Raw genomic sequence first — 22304 nt, forward strand, 5'->3', positions numbered from 1 at the left:
CAACATTGACAGGCAACTTTTTAATATTAGGCAACTGAAATAGTAATGGCAGTCAACTGAGCATCTCTGATAGGCAACTTCATAGTGTTTCTAAGCAACTTAGAAAAAAAAGCAATGATAAGCAATGCCATAATATTGTAGTGAACTAATTACAAAGTTAGACAACAGAGAAGCAATGGTAGGTAACTAATTACCAATAGAAGGTAACTAGACATCAATGGTAGGTCAGTTTCATAGTATTGTAGGCAATTGGACATCAATGATAGCCAACTAAACATCCAGGGTAGGCAACTGAGCAGCTATGGTAGCCAAGTTGTGATAATGTTAGAAAAATTCATTGATACACGTAGTGCAATGAAGTTCCTTATATGTAGCACTAAAGGTGCCTCATATTTTGTGTGATTTTCTCTTTTTTTTACACTAACCAACCTAATAGGTAGTCATACTAGGAAAAAAATGAAGTTGCCTTCCTATAGCACTAAAGTTGCCTCCATCGGACCCAAAGTTGCCTCGAAAAAAAGTTTGACGAAACCTATCGATATGAGATCTAGTTTTGAAGAACTCGTTGCGAGAAACCGGGATGTGAAAACGAAACTGAATTTGGACGCTTCAATCAAAAGTTACAGTTTTTTAATTTTTTTGAACACCCAAATAAATGAACGTGCGGACAAGATTCCTTTTCTTGGTGGATCACATAAGGCGCGTCGGCTGCTCCTTCCATATTTGGAAGAGCGCTCGTTCCCACCAGCGGGCGCTCGGGCGCCCGCTAGCCACGTCCTTTTTTTTGAGGCATAATTATACGATTCACCGACACTCATATGCACCACTTTGGGGAACTTGTGAAATTTAATACTCCCTCCGTCTCAATATTCTTGTCTTAGATTTGTCTAAATACAGATGTATCAAGTCACGTTTTACAGATGTATCAAGTCATGTTTTAGTATTAGATTCATCCGTATTTAGACAAATTTAAGACAAGAATTTTGGGACGAAGGGAGTATAAAGGTGAAGTATATGAAGGAAATATGCCCTAGAGGCAATAATAAAGTTATTATTTATTTCCTTATATCATGATAAATGTTTATTATTCATGCTAAAATTGTATTAACCGGAAACATAATACATGTGTGAATACATAGACAAACAGAGTGTCACTAGTATGCCTCTACTTGACTAGCTCCTTGATCAAAGATGGTTATGTTTCCTAACCATAGACATGAGTTGTCATTTGATTAACGGGATCACATCATTAGGAGAATGATGTGATTGACTTGACCCATTCCGTTAGCATAGCACTTGATCGTTTAGTTTGTTGCTATTGCTTTCTTCATGACTTATACATGTTCCTATGACTATGAGATTATGCAACTCTCGTTTATCAGAGGAACACTTTGTGTGCTACCAAACATCACAACGTAACTGGGTGATTATAAAGGTACTCTACAGGTGTCTCTGAAGGTACTTGTTGGGTTGGCGTATTTTAAGATTGTGATTTGTCACTTCGATTGCCGGGGAGGTATCTCTGGGCCCTCTCGGTAATGCACATCACTTAAGCCTTGCAAGCATTGCAACTAATGAGTTAGTTGCGGGATAATGTATTACGGAACGAGTAAAGAGACTTGCCGGTAACGAGATTGAACTAGGTATTGGAATACCGACGATCGAATCTCGGGCAAGTAATATACCGATGACAAAGGGAACAACGTATGTTATGCGGTTTGACCGATAAAGATCTTCGTAGAATATGTAGGAGCCAATATGAGCATCCAGGTTCCGCTATTGGTTATTGACCGGAGACGTGTCTCGGTCATGTCTACATAGTTCTCGAACCCGTAGGGTCCGCACACTTAAAGTTCGATGACGGTTATATTATGAGTTTATGTGTTTTGATGTAACGAAGGAGTTCGGAGTCCCGGATGAGATCGGGGACATGACGAGGAGTCTCGAAATGGTCGAGACGTAAAGATCGATATATTGGACGACTATATTCGGACTTCGGAAAGGTTCCGAGTGATTCGGGTATTTTTTGGAGTACTGGAGAGTTACGGGAATTCGCCGGGGAGTATATGGGCCTTATTGGGCCATACGGGAATAGAGGAGAGAAGCCAAAAGGAAGGAGGCCTGCGCCCCCCCTCTGGTCCGAATTGGACAAAGGGTGCAACCCCCTTTTCCTTCTCCCTCTCCTCCTCTTTCCTTCTCTCCTACTCCAACAAGGAAAGGAGGAGTCCTACTCCCGGTAGGATTAGGACTCCCCCCTTGGCGCGCCCTTCTCCTAGGCCGGCCGCCTCCCCCTTGCTCCTTTATATACAGGGGCAGGGGGGCACCTCTAGACACACAAGTTGATCTTCATGATCGTTCCTTAGCCGTGTGCGGTGCCCCCCTCCACCATATTCCACCTCGGTCATATCGTAGCGGTGCTTAGGCGAAGCCCTGCATCGGTAGCAACATCATCACCGTCACCACGCCGTTGTGCTGACGGAACTCTCCCGTGAAGCTCTGCTGGATCGGAGTTCGCGGGACGTCATCGAGCTGAACGTGTGCTGAACTCAGAGGTGTCGTGCATTCGGTACTTGGATCGGTCGGATCGTAAAGACGTGCGACTACATCAACCATGTTATGCTAATGCTTCCGCTTTCGGTCTACGAGGGTACATAGACAACACTCTCTCCTCTCGTTGCTATGCATCACCATGATCTTGAGTGTGCGTAGGAATTTTTTTGAAATTACTACGTTCCCCATCAGTGGCATCCGAGCCAGGTTTTATGCGTTGATGTTATATGCACGAGTAGAACACAAGTGAGTTGTGGGCGATATAAGTCATACTGCTTACCAGCAAGTCATACTTTGGTTCGGCGGTATTGTTGGATGAAGCGACCCGGACCGACATTACGCGTACGCTTACGCGAGATTGGTTCTACCGACGTGCTTTGCACACAGGTGGCTGGCGGGTGTCAGTTTCTCCAACTTTAGTTGAATCTAGTGTGTCTATCCCCGGTCCTTGCGAAGGTTAAAACATCACCAACTTAACAAACTATCGTTGTGGTTTTGATGCGTAGGTAAGAACGGTTCTTGCTAAGCCTGTAGCAGCCACGTAAAACTTGCAACAACAAAGTAGAGGACGTCTATCTTGTTTTTGCAGGGCATGTTGTGATGTGATATGGTCAAGACATGATGCTAAATTTTATTGTATGAGATGATCATGTTTTGTAACCGAGTTATCGGCAACTGGCTGGAGCCATATGGTTGTCGCTTTATTGTATGCAATGCAATCACGCTGTAATGCTTTACTTTATCACTAAGCGGTAGCGATAGTCGTGGAAGCATAAGATTGGCGAGACGACAACGATGCTACGATGGAGATCAAGGTGTCGCGCCGGTAACGATGGTGATCATGACGGTACTTCGGAGATGGAGATCACAAGTACAAGATGATGATGGCCATATCATATCACTTATATTGATTGCATGTGATGTTTATCTTTTATGCATCTTATCTTGCTTTGATTGACGGTAGCATTATAAGATGATCTCTCACTAAATTTCAAGATAAAAGTGTTCTCTCTGAGTATGCACCGTTGCCAAAGTTCGTCGTGCCCAGACACCACATGATGATCGGGTGTGATAAGCTCTACGTCCATCTACAACGGGTGCAAGCTAGTTTTGCACACGCAGAATACTCAGGTTAAACTTGACGAGCCTAGCATATGCAGATATGGCCTTGGAACACTAAGACTGAAAGGTCGAGCGTGAATCATATAGTAGATATGATGAACATAGTGATGTTCACCATTGAAAACTACTCCATTTCACGTGATGATCGGTTATGGTTTAGTTGATTTGGATCACGTGATCACTTAGAAGATTAGAGGGATGTCTTTCTAAGTGGGAGTTCTTAAGTAATATGATTAATTGAACTTAAATTTATCATGAACTTAGTCCTAGTAGTATTAGCATACCTATGTTGTAGATTAATAGCTCGCGTTTAGCTCCCCTGTTTTTATTTTTGATATGTTTCTAGAGAAAACTAAGTTGAAAGATGTTAGTAGCAATGATGCGGATTGGATCCGTGATCTGAGGTTTATCCTCATTGCTGCATAGAAGAATTATGTCCTTAATGCACCGCTAGGTGACAGACCTATTGCAGGAGCAGATGCAGACGTCATGAACGTTTGGCTAGCTCAATATGATGACTACTTGATAGTTTAGTGCATTATTCTTAACAGCTTAGAATCGGGACTTCAAAGACATTTTGAACGTCATGGATCATATGGATCTTCCAGCAGTTGAAGTTAATATTTCAAGCAAATACCCGAGTTGAGAGATATGAAGTCTCCAAAAAGTTCTATAGCTAAAAGATGGAGAAGAATAGCTCAAGCAGTGAGCATGTGTTCAGATTGTCTGGGTACTACAATCGCTTGAATCAAGTGGGAGTTAATCTTCCAGATAAAATAGTGATTGATAGAATTCTCTAGTCACCATCACCAAGTTGGTAGAACTTCGTGATGAACTATAGTATGCAAGAGATGATGAAAACGATTCCCGAGCTTTTCATGATGATGAAATCGATGAAGGTAGAAATCAAGAAAGAGCATCAAGTGTTGATGATTAACAAGACCACTAGTTTCAAGAAAAGGGCAAAGGGAAAGAAAGGGAACTTCAATAAGAATGGCAAGCAAGTTGCTGCTCAAGTGAAGAAGCCCAAGTCTGGTCCTAAGCTTGAGACTAAGTGCTTCTACTGCAAAGGGACTGGTCACTGGAAGCGGAACTGCCCCAAGTATTTGGCGGATAAGAAGGATGGCAAAGTGAACAAATGTATATTTGATATACAGATTATTGATGTGTATTTTACTAGTGTTCATAGCAACCCCTCGGTATTTGATACTGGTTCAGTTGCTAAGAGTAGTAACTCGAAACGGGAGTTGCAGAATGAACAGAGACTAGTTAAGGGTGAAGTGACGATGTGTGTTGGAAGTGGTTCCAAGATTGATATGATCATCATCGCACACTCCCTATACTTTCGGGATTAGTGTTGAACCTAAATAAGTGTTATTTGGTGTTTGCATTGAGCATGAATATGATTTGATCATGTTTATTGCAATACAGTTATTCATTTAAATAAGAGAATAAATTGTTGTTCTGTTTGTTGGGGAACGTAGTAATTTCAAAATTTTCCTACGCACACGCAAGATCATGGTGATGCATAGCAACGAGAGGGGAGAGTGTTGTCTACGTACCCCCGTAGACCGAAGCGGAAGCGTTGATGCAACATAGAGGAAGTAGTCGTACGTCTTCCCGGTCCAACCGATCCAAGCACCGTTACTCCGGCACCTCCGAGTTCTTGGCACACGTTCAGCTCGATGACGCTCCCCGGGCTCCGATCCAGCAAAGCTTCGGGGAGGAATTCCGTCAGCACGATGGCGTGGTGACGATCTTGATGTTCAATCGTCGCAGGGCTTCGCCTAAGCACCGCTACAATATGACCGAGGTGTAATATCGTGGAGGGGGGCACCGCACACGGCTAAGAAACGATCACGAAGATCAACTTGTTGGGGAACGTAGTAATTTCAAAAAAATTTCCTACGCACACGCAAGATCATGGTGATGCATAGCAACGAGGGGGAGAGTCTGTTCTACGTACCCTTGTAGATCGCAACGGAAGCATTGACACAACATAGAGAAAGTAGTCGTACGTTTTCTTCCCGATCCGACCGATCCAAGCACCGTTACTCCGGCACCTCCGAGTTCTTAGCACACGTACAGCTCGATGACGATCCCCGGGCTCTGATCCAGCAAAGCTTCGGGGAGGAGTTCCGCCAGCACGACGGCGTGGTGACGATCTTGATGTTCTACTGTCACAGGGCTTCGCCTAAGCACCGCTACAATACGACCGAGGTGGAATATGGTGGCAGGGGGCACCGCACACGGCTAAGGAACGATCACGTGGATTAACTTGTGTGTCTATGGGGTGCCCCCTGCCCCTGTACATAAAGGATGGAGGAGGAGGAGGCCGGCCAAGGCTAGGCGTGCCAGGTGTGGAGTCCTACTAGGACTCCAAGTCCTAGTAGGAGTCCACCAAGAGGGGAGGAAGGGAAAAGGAAGTGGAGGAGTAGGAAAGGTGGCCGGCCCCCTTTTCCCTAGTCCAATTCGGACTAGAGGGGAGGGGGGCGCAGCAGCCTTTTTCCTCTTCCCACTAAAGCCCATCAAGGCCCATTACTTCTCCCGTAACTACCCGGTACTCCGAAAAATACCCGAATCACTCGGAACCTTTCCGATGTCCGAATATAGTCGTCCAATATATCGATCTTTATGTCTCGACCATTTCGAGACTCCTCGTCATGTCCCCGATCTCATCCGGGACTCCGAACTCCTTCGGTACATCAAAACTCATAAACTCATAATATAACTGTCATCGAAACCTTAAGCGTGCGGACCCTACGGTTCGAGAACAATGTAGACATGACCGAGACACGTCTCCGGTCAATAACCAATAGCGAGACCTGGATGCCCATATTGGCTCCTACATATTCTACGAAGATCTTTATCGGTCAGACCGCATAACAACATACGTTGTTCCCTTTGTCATCGGTATGTTACTTGCCCGAGATTCGATCGTCGGCATCCATAATATGCCCTATAGGCAACAATAAAGTTATTATTTATTTCCTTATATCATGATAAATGTTTATTATTCATGCTAGAATTGTATTAACCGGAAACATAATACATGTGTGAATACATAGATAAACAAAGTGTCACTAGTATGCCTTTACTTGACTAACTCGTTGATCAAAGATGGTTATGTTTTCTAACCATAGACATGAGTTGTCATTTAATTAACGGGATCGCATCATTAGGAGAATGATGTGATTGACTTGACCCATTCCGTTAGCATAGCACTTGATCGTTTAGTTTGTTGCTATTGCTTTCTTCATGACTTATACATGTTCCTATGACTATGAGATTATGCAACTCCCGTTTACCAGAGGAACACTTTGTGTCCTACCAAACGTCACAACGTAACTGGGTGATTATAAAGGTGCTCTACAAGTGTCTCTGAAGGTACTTGTTGGGTTGGCATATTTCGAGATTAGGATTTGTCACTCCGATTGTCGGAGAGGTATCTCTGGGCCCTCTCGGTAATGCACATCACTTAAGCCTTGCAAGCATTACAACTAATGAGTTAGTTGCGGGATAATGTATTACGGAACGAGTAAAGAGACTCGCCGGTAACGAGATTGAACTAGGTATTGGAATACCGACGATCGAATCTTGGGCAAGTAACATACCGATGATAAAGGGAACAACGTATGTTATTATGCGGTTTGACCGATAAAGATATTCGTAGAATATGTAGGAGCCAATATGAGCATCCAGGTTCCGCTATTGGTTATTGACCGGAGACGTGTCTCGGTCATGTCTACATAATTCTCGAACCCGTAGGGTCTGCACGCTTAAAGTTCGATGACGGTTATATTATGAGTTTATGTGTTTTGATGCACCGAAGGAGTTCGGAGTCCCGGATGAGATCGGGGACATGACGAGGAGTCTCGAAATGGTCGAGACGTAAAGATCGATATATTGGACGACTATATTCGGACTTCAGAAAGGTTCCGAGTGATTCGGGTATTTTTCGGAGTACCGGAGAGTTACAGGAATTCGCCGGGGAGTATATGGGCCTTATTGGGCCATACGGGAATAGAGGAGAGAGGCCAAAATGAAGGAGGCCTGCGCCCCTCCTCTGGTCCGAATTGGACAAGGGGTGCAGCCCCCTTTTCCTTCTCCCTCTCGTCATCTTTCCTTCTCTCCTACTCCAACAAGGAAAGGAGGAGTCCTACTCCGGGAGTAGGACTCCCCCCTTGGCGCGCCCTTCTCCTAGGCCGGCCGCCTCCCCCCTTGCTCCTTTATATACAGGGGCAGGGGGCACCTCTAGACACACAAGTTGATCTTCGTGATCGTTCCTTAGCCGTGTGCGGTGCCCCCCTTCACCATATTCCACCTCGGTCATATCGTAGCGGTGCTTAGGCGAAGCCCTGTGTCGGTAGCAACATCATCACCGTCACCACGCCGTCGTGCTGACGGAACTCTCCCGTGAAGCTCTGCTGGATCGGAGTTCGCGGGACGTCATCGAGCTGAATGTGTGCTGAACTCGGAGGTGCCGTGCGTTCGGTACTTGGATCGGTCGGATCGTGAAGACGTACGACTACATCAACCGCGTTGTGCTAACGCTTCCGCTTTCGGTCTACGAGGGTACGTAGACAACACTCTCCCTCTCGTTGCTATGCATCACCATGATCTTGAGTGTGCGTAGGAAATTTTTTGAAATTACTACATTCCCCCATCAGTATAGTCAACATTCTTGTGAAGTTATTTCTAGAAGACGAGATGTATAACTGTTGGAGACAACTACATATAAAACTAGTTTGAATCTCATCTAGAAAGAACTTCACAAATTTTTAGGACAGTCGCGTGGTGGTGCTTTATGTAATGGTTATGAACTGTAAAAAGACGCAGGTAATGGTGTGCCTTTGCACGGCCGGTATAACAAAACCAAGTTATTTGTCTGTAATTGGTTGATGGAATGCCTTTCACACATCCTTTCATGTTAAGCCAATAACTGTAAGTAGTGTTGTATCAATTATTCTTTTGCTGCTTGTTGACTTGAACATAGAGCAATGGCGCTCTGTAGTGTTTTCTTCCCATGCTTGTTTGGTGTTTATGTAATTGTTATGATCTGGAAATAAATTTCTCGCGGTGTCTGGTTTAGTTTAGTTTATGTCACAAGCTTTGCTTCTGTATCCAAGGTTGGCAAATTCTTTGTATAATAATTGGACTAAATTTGATTGTTGCTTGTCTATTGACATATGCAAGAATGGTAAAACTATAGTGCTAGTGCATAGCTGTAGTGCAGTTCTTTCTCAAGATATAGAAATATAACAGCTGAAACCTAAAAGTTGAACAACTGTAGGCTGTAGCCATGGGTTGTGTACAGTCTAATTTCTTCAATTGGGTCATGATATGAGACTTTGTACCGAACACATGGGCAAAGTTATAAGACTAGATTTATCATTAAAAGTGCATTCATTATGAATTACTACTTTTATTTTTAGTAACATGATATGATTGAAGGAGTGCTCAGAGCTTTGTTTTTTATGCCATGCAGTGTAAAAAAGATGAAATCTATTTTGTACCGAAGGGAAGTTTTAATTAGTAAGACCCCTTGCTTGAGGATTCTACATGATAGTTTGATTAATTTCAATTAGTTGGTGACTAGCGAGCTCATACATTTCTGAAAGATATGCCTATGAGCTAACCTGATGCTTCTGCTTTTCTACTCCACATGAGCCCATCATATGTCCATGATAATGAAGAATATTTCAAAATTTCAATTAAATTCATAAGCTAAATGGTTTAGCATTTGCCTCTGAAGTAGGGGTTTGAACAATTGGTCTTTTAGCTTCTAGTGAGAGAAGATGGCGAAGATACTCAAGAATGTGCTATAGGTAGAAGTTGAAAGTGTGCCACTATATCACAAATTACCTATTGATAATCTCTGTTTCCATTGCTGTTTTTTCCAACAATATCGAGATGATTCAACTTTGTTTTTTAGTACAATCTCCTTATGGCGGAGTTAATATTTACTGTTTGAATCATTATAAGTTGTGAGGTTGCATAACTTCAACGTCTTTCCATGGATGAATAGTACAAATGGTTTGACTGATGACACTGATTGTTCCACAGGTACCTAGATTTGTACTCTGGTTGCCGAGATGCAGGAAATGGCTTCTTCCATGTAGGTTCTTCCCTTTTGTATGCTTCACCCGAAGATCAACCCTCTATATTGCGTGCGTGCGTGTGAGTGTGCATGTGCGCGCGCGTGTGTGTGTGTGCGCGCGTGCGTGTGTGTGTGTGCGCGTGCCTGCCTCTTCTCTCTGTTTCCATTTGATTATGTTCCGTGTTGTATTTGGTCAGGAGATTTGATTTTAGCTAATGATTGTTGGAACACACTTGCCTTCCTGGAGCTATTTGTTACTGCATAGAAAGCGTTTCGACCAGCAATGGCAGCAGTGCTTTATCATGCATGCATGTTTCAAATGTTCTGTACTGATATATTGACCGAACACCAGAGAGGAAAGATAGGGTATGTCGACACAAGTATTGCGAGTTTACTCCATGGAGACCACCGGCTAGGTCCTCCTCTTCCTTTCTCAGTAGTTTATGTCCTTCAATTTCCTCTTCAAATTATTTCTGGTTATACAGTTGCTGACATTATTCATGCTGATCAATTTCTGTATCGATTGATCAATTGTTAAGTATAAAAAAGATGTGAGTCACCAACATAATCAGCTTCCTCCCTGGCGGCATTCTGACACGATCAGGAGATTGCTTTGTTCGTCCAACTCAAGCTGGCAGCATCTCAGCTTCTCATTCTTAACCGATTTCCATTGGCCACGCTGGGGAGATGTTGCTGACTCAAGCCACGAGCAAGGCATCTTGTTTGGCAGCGCTTCAGGTTATTCTTTCACGCTTGCCCTGGTGTCAACTTGTTTGGACCACGCTTCAGCCAAAAGAGTTAATAGTAAATATTGAAGTTGCTTGTTTGACTCAGGGCAATCCAGCATTAGTTACTGACCGCTCTGTCATCATCAGCATCATAAACTATTGCATTAGAAGATTTCAGATCGGTACAGTCATGTGATATTGTGATGTGAGTTCAGTAAAGCACTTTGTTCTTCCCAGTTTAGTGGGGGCATTGCTACTTTGGCTGAATTGATTAAAATTTGTCTGTAATACATTTGAAACTCTACCATCTACGGTTAATTTCAAGAAAGTCTCACCTTAGTCCGTTAAATTGCTTAAAGTCACCTTTTGTCTTTCTCTTATATGTAGTATAAACAGTGATGAATGGTAATGTAATCTCTGATATGCTGTTTATAGTTTGCAATTAATTAAATAATATTCTCCTACAGGCAATCATGCATCTTACCCTTTTTTTTGCTGTTCATAATTACTAAGCTAATTTCTCACATGTTTGAGGTAACTTGCTGTAGTAACCTACTATGTCTGCTGTGATCGGTATTAGATTCTGCATAGTACAGTCCGAGCACCTATCACTTCTGAGCTATTTGAGGTTAGTCATCTGCATATCTCAGGAGTAAGAGAAAATGCTTAAAATTGGTGCCTCAAGAACAGTGTCAAGTAGGTAGTACATTGTAGATTGACAACGCGCCAGAGAAAAAAGAAAAAGGAAATCAGACAGGAAGAATCAAATCCTTCTTTACCAAAAGAAAGGAAACTGAAGTGTAAAGCTAGCAGCACCCCATTCATATGATGCAGCAACAAGCAAAGAAGGTGCCTTCGCCCTTGCTCCTCTTCATTACCTTTTCTTGTGAGGATGGTACTGGAATAGCAGGAACCAGAGGCTTAAGCAAAGAATCTTGTCCAGTTCTCTTCTTCAATGAAATGAGCTTCGGGTCAGTCGGAGCTTCTCCCAGCTCGTTCTATCCCATCCCCAAAACCCTCCACGTGCTGCTGCCAAACACGCTCTTGTCCCAGTCTAGAGCACAGGCCCCTGTGCGTCCTCCTCATCTCGCCAGAAGAATTGCCGGTGGCGCCTTGTCCACTGCACAGCTTTCTGTGCCTCCTGCACTGGTACGTTGAGCGCTCCTTGTAGTACGCTGCGTTCCTCATGCCTGCTGTGCCGTTTCGTTATTCAGCGAATTCAGCACGTAGGTTAGGTGCACCTGTAGGTACCCTGTTGTCATGTTAGCCATCCAAATGTTTTGGAATATTTATTTTTTGGGATCACCACAACAAGATGTGGATACAAAATAAGTACCAAATCACCCTTTGGGCCCTGTTCGGTTCACAGGTTTCCTATAGGAATAGTACAGTTTTGATTTCCTACGGAATTTTTTTCTTTGAAGACGTTCGGGATAAAGGAATGAACTGTATCCTTTCTTCAGGAAAGGGAAACTTTCCTACGTTTTTTTTATAGGAAACAACACATTCACCAAGATCGGAGGGAAAGCCTAATTCTATGTTTTGGCATCCCTTAGGTTTCCCCTTTCGACTCCACTCTATTCCTATGACTTCTTGCATTCCTTTGTTTTGCTGTCCTACGTTCTGAACAGAGCCTTGAAACTGTTGTTCAGATTTGATTTCTTAGTCTTAATCTTAATCTTACCCTTTTACTAGGGTACTCCTTGGATTTTTTATGTGGCGCCTCTCTTGGAGTACCGTTTAATATCATACATCAGATTTTACAAAAATGGTGATGCTATCGGCATTCCAGTGTACGGTAAAAGACCGTGTACCAATGAGGAACTTATTAATTTAAACTTGAGCATTCCACTTTCAATACAATGTGATTAATTAGATCGACACTCTCCTGAATATGTTGCAACCAAATAGACAGTGACTAGCGGTTTCCTTTTAGTAGCATCGTGTGCATCCTGTTACACTCGACCCCTTGTTTCATTCGGTCTTGGTGACCATCAAGCAACTTATATATTTTGTTTTGTCAGGCAACCATCACGCTAGTCCAGTCTGAAATCAATCTAATTTGTTTCCATTTCCTTTAGCAGATTCAGTGAGCAAGTATGGAACTGGTACTCAAAATTGCAGCTTTATTTTGCTGAAATATTGAAGAGATACACTGCATGGTGAGAAATGGCGGAGTCTGCTCTGCTTCTTGTCATACAAAAGATTGGCACAGCCGTGGCAGCAGAAACGTTCAACTTCACTATACCATTACTTGCAAGGAAATCTGCTGCCGTGGCAGCACTGCCAAATGACATGAAAATGATAAGGAATCAACTTGAGCTTATACGCGCGTTTCTTGAGGATACCGGCAGGAAAGGCTGCACTGATCGAGTCATAGAAGCATGGACAGGGCAAGCACGAAAATTGGCCTATGATATGGAAGACATTGTGGATCAGTTTATCTATGTCGTTGGTAAACACAATGTGCAGGAAGGATCATGGTGGTGTTGTATGAAGAAAATTGCCAAAAAACCTCAATCTTTGTTTACATTAGATCAGATTGCTACTGCAATTGGTGGAATAAAGCAACAGCTTAGAGAGCTCAAAGAAAATAAAGACTGGACTCAGCCAATAGGTGGTGTGCGTAATGATATTCTTGCAACGGAATATGACAGTCATTATGCTCCTGGACAAGATTACTCGATTGCTGATGATGAGCTTGTAGGAATTGATAAAGATCGAAAAATCTGGATCAAGTCATTGCTTCTTGAAGGTGGTCCTGGACGGCGGCTCATTGCTCTGTGGGGTATGGGAGGAATTGGAAAAAGCACTCTAGTCAACAGTTTGTACAAAAGTGAGGCATCCAAGTTTGATTGCCATGCATGGGTTTCTGTGTCCCAGTCATATATACTGGAGGATATTTGGAGAAACATGTTGAGAGGACTCCGTAAAAATTTCAAGGAAGAATCTGATGCTTCTAATATGAACAGTACTGTAGAGAAAGTGGAAAAGATGAGCAGTGAAGAACTGCAGGCTGAATTGAAGCAAATCCTGGGGGGAAAGCGGTACTTGATCGTACTGGATGATGTCTGGAGACCTCAACATCTTCAGGAAATTCAACAGGTTCTTATCGATAATGGCTTGGGTAGCAGAGCAATAACCACGACAAGAAGTGAGGAAGTTGCTGAAGTGGCTGAACTGGCTGAGGCTGGCTGTAAGATCAAAGTAGAGCCTCTAGAGGCTGATGATGCATGGCGTCTGTTTTGCAGGAAAGCTTTCCCAAGGTTTGAAAACAACATCTGCCCAACAGAGCTAGTCCAGTGTGGTAAGGACATTGTGAATAAATGTGGCGGTTTGCCGCTAGCGCTAGTGGCAATAGGGAGCATATTGTCCCTTAAAGTGCGCAATGTTAGAGTGTGGAGGCTATTCTATGAGCAGCTTAATTGGGAGCTGCACAACAATGAGAACCTATCCCATGTGGAGAAAATACTAAACCTCAGCTACAAGTATCTGCCCAACCATTTGAAGAGTTGTTTCTTGTATTGTGCAATGTTCCCAGAAGACTATTGGATCCAGAGAAAAAGATTGATTAGATTGTGGATCTCAGAAGGGTTTGTTCCACAAGCAGGAGCGTTGTTCTTGGAAGAAGTTGCTGAAGGTTATCTGGAAGAACTCGTCCAACGAAGCATGCTTCATGTTGTAGAGAGGAACTCATCTGGTAGGCTTCGGCGTGTCCAGATGCATGATATTGTGCGCGAACTAGCCATTTCCCAGTCTAAAAAGGAGTGTTTCAGTACAACTTATGATGACACTCATGTGAGAGACCAACATGTGGGGTTGGATTCTCGTCGTGTGTCGGTGCTGCGATGCAAAAATGGCCTTGGATCAAGCATACATCCAGCAGCCAGGCTTCGCTCCTTGATAGCATTTGACAGCACCGTGAGATCATCAGCTCCATTGTTTCCCTCGGAATCTAAGTACATTGCTGTGTTGGAATTATCAGGCTTGCCTATTGACACTATTCCAGATTCAGTTGGGGAGCTTTTCAATATCAAGTATTTGGGCCTTGATCGCACCAATGTGAAGAAACTCCCAAGTTCTGTTACCAAGCTTCACAATTTAGAGACATTGAGTATTCGAGATGGACAGTGCCTGAGTTTGCCTCGAGGGTCCCAGAGACTCAAGAGACTGCGACACATACTTATCTACAAAATGCTGGATAAAACATGGAGTAGGTTTAGAAGTCATGAATCTATGGTGCCATTTGAGGGCATGTGGGATTTGCAGGAGTTGCAATCTCTGCATACAGTTGGAGCCAATAAGGTTTTTGTTGCAAAACTAGGGAATTTGTCTCAGATGAGGTTCCTTCTCATTACTGAGGTGAAGAGCAGTTACTGTCCACAATTGTGTGACTCTATATCAAAGCTACGTCACCTTTCAAGATTAGAATTAAGAGCCAGTTACTGTGAGGAAGTGCTACAGCTGGATAATTTGACACTGCCAAAGCGTCTCGACAAGCTCACTTTGGTAGGGGGATTGTCCCAAGGCTTTCTGGAATCTCCATTTTTCTCGAAGCATGGAGATGAACTTGTTCGACTAGAGCTGTATTATTCCCAGCTCGTGGTTGATCCAACGCCACGCCTCTACAGGTTGGCGAAATTGAGCCGTATTGTTCTCCGAAGTGCGTATATTGGACAGGCACGACCCGTGGTTGCAAATGCTTCGGAAATATCTAAACTGAGAGACGAGCTCCCTGCAGACTCGACTTGAGGGAGCTATTTGATAAAGATTGACGTCATACCAGATAATGTCCTATCTACCCTTTATGTATTAATATGTCTTTGTTCAGTTATCTCAGCAACCGGTGGCTTGTATAATAATGCATGGGACTGGCATTGATGCTGCTATCCCATCTTGGTTTATCCCTGTTTACATTTGCTGACATACGTTCAGCCACGTACCGTGTGATGTAATAATTTAGTAAGGCAAAAGTGATGCGTGCATTTGAAATTTTGGCTCCTCCAGGGCCATGGAAATTCGGAGTTTCATAGGGATAGTTTTATCTGTCCTGTTATGTGTTGTTGATTTTTTCTTAGATCTGATTCTGGCTAATCAATCATGAATCTCGAATTGTATCTCCCTGATGGTGATATGTGTTACTGCACAGAACCCAAGCAGAGTTTGAGGTATAACGACTTGACAGAAAACTTGCCAGAGAGCAGCAGCATCCGCGCCGGCCGCGCGCGGGCACGAGCAGCGACGCCGGCGGCCAGGCGGCAAAGCTCCAGGTGAGCTGCTCGGAGTGGGGCACGGCAAAGCTCGTGGCCCGACTGGCGCAGGGGAGCTGCTGCTGGCTTGCACGCTGGCGAGCTCGAGCTCCACTGGCCGGCGCAGGGAGGCCCAGCCGACACAGTCAACAGTGGGAGGAGATGAAACCTTATCCACCCTTTTCTTAATAAAAAATAAACTTTATCCTCTTAGGCCCTTTCAGAGGTCCTTTTGCAAAATAAAATTGTAGCGGGATGTAATTGACGTTTTTTTGGCACGTCACCTCTTCTGGCGGGACCCACCTGTTATAATCGTGCTTAAACCGGCGACTAGTGTTTTTTGCAAAAAATTATGAAAAAAATTAGTGCTTTTTGGCACAATTCCATAAATGTGTGGTTCCTGCAAATCTTGCCTGAAGTGTTGATGTTTTTTGCAATTCACTCAGAGTTTGAGGTATAACGACTTGACAGAAAACTTGCCAGAGTGACTATGAAGCTAAGAGATCTGATCTGGGTTCTCCGAGAGGAGACGGAAGAAGGGCAGTGAGGGCCTGCCAATCAGCAAGCTCTTCAGGAGACAACGTCTGGCGCAGTCCAAGGTCCAAATTAGCGGGTGCAAGCTCTGAAATGGAGATTGATTGGTTGGCACAGTAAGAGAACAAGACAGGGAAGGAATGGCAGAGGGGGGGCCCTCTCCCGACCACCAGTCCAGCCAGGAACACACAGAGGAGCCATAACCATCAGAAAATTTGACAGGACCAGACTATAATTGCACACTATGTGTTTCTTTTTTTAGATATAAAGGCATCTTGCCCGACTTTATAAATAAAGCCATCATGACACCATCATCCAACAGACGATAGTAAAGTTTAGAAGGTCCAGGACACGCATGCCACAAATAAGCAAACGGTAGCAGGGCACATAGCAAGGAGACAATAACTAGGAAGTTAGTCAAAGGTAGGAGGGGGCGCCAAGGAGATCGCCGTATCATGAATAATCTTGGAGATCATCAGGGCGACGGGGTCAGCATATGAGGCTTTACTATATTTTGCATGATGGAACAACTAGGATAAACTCGCTGAACATCAGAAATATTTGGTCTAGCTACCTTATCCATTGCAATCAAGGAAGGAAAGTTACCATCTTTTATAATGTCACATGAATTTGAAGTTTGTTTGGGTGTTGCAGGTTTAAAGGAGGAAATGTGGTATCAAGTATTTTCTAAACATGTTTATGTGGTCATATGTTTTCTCAATAGACGAAAAAGGGTTTCCCCTGCTTTAGATTATAAAGCAACCGCACCAACAACATCCGACAACAACACCGAGTTCAAGGTTCAGGCAAAAACAAAAGCAAAGCAAAGCCGAAGAGTGCAAATAGGTTCAGCTGGGGGCACAACACAACAAAACCCTAAAAAGAAAGAAGAAGCAGCCAACTAGCTAATCAGGCTCAGGCGATATGTTTTCTCAATAATTGTAAGAGTATTTCTATTTTTCGTCAAAATGGACGGGTGCAACGATGCACACCATCATAGTCGAGTGATTTTAGCTACCGTCACCACATTGAACTAATGTGTAAGAAGTTTTTATAAGATCCGCATGTAGAATAGCATTGTTCCATGATCAAGCTGTGCGCCTGTGCTCTGCTTAAACTTTTTCAAAAAACATTCGAACCATCTTTCTACCGTTATTTATTAGACACTTGGTGTTGTCAATAATTAATGTCACCTAACCATGGTAACTAGTCAATCAGAGAGGCTCGACCCATCATCCCATCAACTTCTTGCTTGTATTAGAAAATTGACACTCGAGACTGGATCAACTGCTTGCCGGCTGTGTTAATGGACTTTCTAGTCCTTGATGTGACACTGGGTATAAACTGGAGGCTGTTCAGAAGTTGCTGAGCAATTGCTCGACCCAATCAAATCATTTTTCTTGTTTCGACAGCAACTTGTTGGATCCTTCGGAAATATATCCAGGATCTTTCGGACAGAAAATGCCAAGAATGAAACCGACGGGCCGAAGCAAATCATGAAAAAAATTATATGAGACCAGATCTCACGATTAGCAGGAGAGACCCGTCCTGATGGATGACACGTGACATTTACAAATCTTAAAGCATCTTTGAAATTTATAAATGCCACGTGTCATCTATCAGAATGGGTCTCGCGTGAGACCTAGTCTCATAGAATTCTTTTTCAGCAAATCACCATCTGAGTTCCCCGCAAAAGAAGAAACGAAAAGGAAAGAATCACTATATATATAAGCACAACAAAGCTTCTAGCCTGCAAACCAGCCATTGTTTGCATCGCCTAAACATGTCCATCATGATAGCCATGGAGTTTTTGGTGTTTGCCTCCCTTTGCCTCCCGTGTTTGGTGTCCATTGCTGACACTGCCACAACAAGCACCACTGACCACCAAGCGCTCATGTCACTGAGGGCTCTGATCAATGGAGACCCATTCCAAGCACTGAATGCATGGGGAAACCAGTCGATCCTTATGTGCCAATGGCGCGGAGTGGCATGTGGCATGCGGGGCCGCTGCCGCGGCCGTGTCGTAGCACTGGATCTTGGTGGGCTCAACCTTGTTGGCTCCATTGCCTCTTCCATAGGTAACCTAACTTACCTCAGGCATTTTGGCCTCCAAGAGAACCGCTTCTCCGGTACCATACCTTCAGAGGTTGGACATCTCGTAGAACTCGAGTATATGAACCTCAGTAGGAACTCCATCGGCGGGGAGATCCCACCGACACTGGCAGCTTGTGTCCAGCTTCGAGTTATTGATCTGAGTCACAACATGCATAAAGGCTCGGTGCCGCGGGAGTTGTCATCCCTGCATAATCTAGAGGTGCTGGCTCTTGGGCACAACAACCTTACAGGAAACATTCCCGCGGAGATTGGAAACCTGAAAGGTCTGATCGTTCTTCATCTGGTATCAAACATGCTAGTAGGAGAAATTCCTACAGAGATTGCAAATCTTAGAAACTTGACCAGTTTATACCTTAACATTAATGGTCTGTCAGGTTCTGTTCCTGCCTCTCTTGGTGGCCTCCAAAAATTACAGATTTTGTATCTAGCCACGAACCGACTCTCAGGACCGATTCCAGCTTCCCTAGGAAATCTATCTAATTTACTAATTCTAGATTTCCAGTCAAATGGCCTAACCGGTAGCATCCCTGAATCATTAGGAAATCTGAATCTCCTTAACGTGCTTTCTCTCACATCTAATAATCTTACAGGCTCAATTCCTCACACTCTCGGGAAACTCAGTTCTCTTGTTGAGTTTTATCTCAACGGGAATCAACTCGAGGGTTCCATACCAGTTTCTGTATATAATCTTTCATCACTCCAATTTTTCAGTGTGCAATACAACAACCTGAGTGGATCCATTTCAGATGACTTGGGTAATAAGTTTACACAACTCCAGCAACTTTCCATGGACAATAACAGATTTCATGGGTCCATCCCGGAGTCTTTGTGTAATGCTTCAATGCTTGAACTAGTTCAATTGTCTGACAACTTTTTTTCCGGAGTAATACCAAAATGTCTTGGAGCTACCATGAAGAGCTTATCGAGACTGCTTCTCTCAAATACCCAACTAGAGGCAAGGAATGATGCCGATTGGGATTTCATTTCTAGCTTGACAAACTGTAGTATGCTATCATACCTAGCTCTTGACAATAACAAACTAGAAGGGGTGCTACCAAATTCAATAGCAAATCTTTCCACAAACTTAGAATATTTTAGCGTGACAGGCAACATGCTGCATGGAAATATACCTGAAGGAATTGGAAACCTTGTCAACTTGCAACTCTTGCAGATGGGTGGCAATTTCCTACATGGAAAAATTCCTGAATCGATTGGTAACCTTGGGATCCTGGCTGAACTATACTTGTACAACAACAGTTTATCTGGACCAATTCCACCAATGCTTGGAAATCTAACAGCATTAAGTATACTTGCCCTCGCCCAAAATGTGCTTACTGGCCCCATACCATCCAGCCTTGGAAGCTGCCCTCTGATGGTGCTGAGCCTAGCATTCAATCGGCTTGTTGGTCCAATACCAAAAGAGATTTTCCTCATATCGACACTGTCTGTTTCTGTGGAGGTTCAGGGCAACAAGTTAACTGGGAAAATTCCTTTAGAAGTTGGTAATCTGGTGAATATTGGATCTCTGGATGTGTCTGACAACAGGATAACTGGATTAATTCCTGCTTCTCTAGCTCAGTGTGGAAGTATGCAGTATCTCAGTATGGAAGGAAACCTATTTCAGGGCACGATTCCAGCATCAATGTCACAGATGAAAGGCCTTCTAGTTCTTGATGTTTCAAGAAACAACTTGTCCGGTGAGATCCCATTCTTCCTTGGGGACATGCAGGGGCTCGCTACCCTCAATATATCATTCAACAATTTTGTGGGTGAAGTTCCGAAACATGGATTATTTCTGAATGCAAGTGCAGCTCTGATTGAAGGGAACTATGGCTTATGTGGAGGAATCTCCCAATTTAACTTGCATCCCTGCTCAAATCATACATCCAAGAAGTGGTCTCACAAGCTTGTCGTGTTGATCTCAGTAGGCAGTGCAGTTATTTGCATTATCTTAGTAGTACTATTTGCACAACGGAAATTGAAAAGCAAGTTTACAGAGATAGGACAGGTTCCATCGCTCCATAGTGGACAACATATGAGGGTTACCTATGGTGAATTAGTGAGAGCAACAAGTGGTTTTGCTTCTGAGAATCTCTTAGGCACAGGAAGCTTCGGCTCAGTGTACAAAGGAACAATGATGAATGAAGATCAGGAAGTGATTGTCGCTGTCAAGGTGCTCAACCTCCAGCAGCGAGGGGCATCTCAAAGCTTTGTTGCAGAATGTGAGACTTTAAGATGCATCAGACATCGAAACCTTGTGAAGATATTGACAGTCTGCTCAAGTATTGATTTCAAGGGTCTAGACTTCAAAGCTCTCGTATTTGAGTTCATGCCGAATGGAAATCTTGATCAATGGCTACACAGCCGTCTCGTGGAAGATGGGGGCAATGGGGTGCTCAGTCTTACCCAAAAGGTAGACATTGCCATTGATGTAGCTTCAGCACTAGAATATCTGCACCACAATAAGCCAGTGCCAATAGTTCACTGTGATCTTAAGCCAAGCAATATTCTCCTCGACGATGACATGGTTGCCCATGTGGGTGACTTTGGACTTGCAAGGTTCTTGCCTGAGGATGATACTAGCCTCCTAGAGATATCAAGTGGTTGGGCTACAAGAAGGGGAACAACTGGATATGCTGCCCCAGGTTTGCCATTAACCAATCACCACTGTTGCTCATCTTTTATGTACCAATTTCTCATTCCAAACTAATTTCACATGCATTTCTTTCCCAGAGTACGGTCAAGGAAATGAAGTCTCGGTCTATGGTGATACCTATAGCTACGGAATAATGTTGTTAGAGTTGTTCACTGGTAAAAGGCCAACTGATGGTGGGTTTCTGCAAGATCTTAACCTACATAGTTACGTCGAGATAGCACTGAGGGACCAAGCCACCAACCTGGTGGATCTGTGCTTATTATCTTCACCGGGGGAAGGAACAGAAATGAGAGCTCCATGCATCACTTCAGTTCTGCACATTGGGATATTATGTTCGAAGGAACTGCCAACTGATCGCATGCAGATTGGGGATGCTATGAGAGAGCTATTGACGATCAGAGACACGTACCGCACGCACCTATTGAGTAGAGGTGGGTCCATCTAAATGCTTGATGGCCCTCGCTTCATTGTGATTAGTATTCATCATATTAAATCTAAACAGAAGGTGGTACAAACTTTGTTGCTGCAATTCACAAGCCAACTAATATGCCTGTCTTTTAAACGGAATGTCAACACGATATGGTAATGAGTTGTGACTTGTGAGCAATGGGAGCTGCACAATTCAATGTACCTTAGCCATCGGATCACCAAAATTTTAGTTAGAACTTAGTGTAATTGGGGCCTTCTTGACGATGTTAATATATTCTCTATCCAAAAAACCACATCATGTTTTTTTCTCTGCTCCTATCCCGAGGCAAATTTAATTTGTTGTAGTTACTCAAGAAGTAAGAATATGTTTTATCATTAAAATAAGACTTGAAATTTTCTTTGAAATTTTGATACTGTAGCTAGATTTGAAGTATGAGAAATTCTATTTTCAGAACGCCCAATGTGGTGTATCACTAGGCAGAGGCTCCGACCCCATGATCACACGCACTTCAATTATATATCTAAAGAAGAAATTATATCCCGACAACACTTGTAATGATCATCAGCTTGAAGATTACCTTAAAAAACCTTGGAGATTGCCTTAAAAATGTTTGGAGATTTATACCTTCAAAATAAAAAAGCTTGGAGATTTATACACGAGTTTACAACGCACAGCATGCACTAACTGAATCGTGCCGAGTACTGGTGCGGAATGGTTGTAAGGCGAAACAAGTAAACTTGGAGAAAAAACTCTGGCATAATACATGGGTGCCCAGGAGCAGCAACAAAGCCCAGAAAGCCCTCAAACATGATCGAAGAAC

At 43.4% G+C, this 22304-nt stretch overlaps 1 protein-coding gene and 1 pseudogene across 2 annotated transcripts; both read left to right on the forward strand.

The window, feature by feature from the left end:
* The first annotated feature begins 11360 nt into the window (after nt 1-11360).
* LOC123131825 (disease resistance protein RPM1) lies at nt 11361-15539 on the forward strand. 2 transcript variants are annotated; one of them, XM_044551506.1, is made up of 2 exons: nt 11361-11649; nt 12582-15539. In XM_044551506.1, the coding sequence occupies exon 2, from the start codon at nt 12670-12672 to the stop codon at nt 15250-15252; it is 2583 nt and encodes an 860-aa protein (XP_044407441.1). In that variant the 5' UTR covers nt 11361-11649; nt 12582-12669; the 3' UTR covers nt 15253-15539. The 2 variants fall into 2 exon arrangements, with proteins under 2 accessions (XP_044407441.1, XP_044407440.1); XM_044551505.1 differs by having other exon boundaries at nt 12585-15539.
* A 2527-nt stretch (nt 15540-18066) lies between these two features.
* LOC123131539 (probable LRR receptor-like serine/threonine-protein kinase At3g47570) lies at nt 18067-21499 on the forward strand (annotated as a pseudogene).
* The last annotated feature ends 805 nt before the right edge of the window (nt 21500-22304 follow it).

Source organism: Triticum aestivum, chromosome 6A (assembly GCF_018294505.1).
Source record: "Triticum aestivum cultivar Chinese Spring chromosome 6A, IWGSC CS RefSeq v2.1, whole genome shotgun sequence".
Taxonomy (NCBI): Eukaryota; Viridiplantae; Streptophyta; class Magnoliopsida; order Poales; family Poaceae; genus Triticum; species Triticum aestivum.

Bases quoted from the DNA above. Each gene is read 5' to 3' on its own strand.
- LOC123131825 (XM_044551506.1), top strand. From the start codon at position 12,670: ATGGCGGAGTCTGCTCTGCTTCTTGTCATACAAAAGATTGGCACAGCC.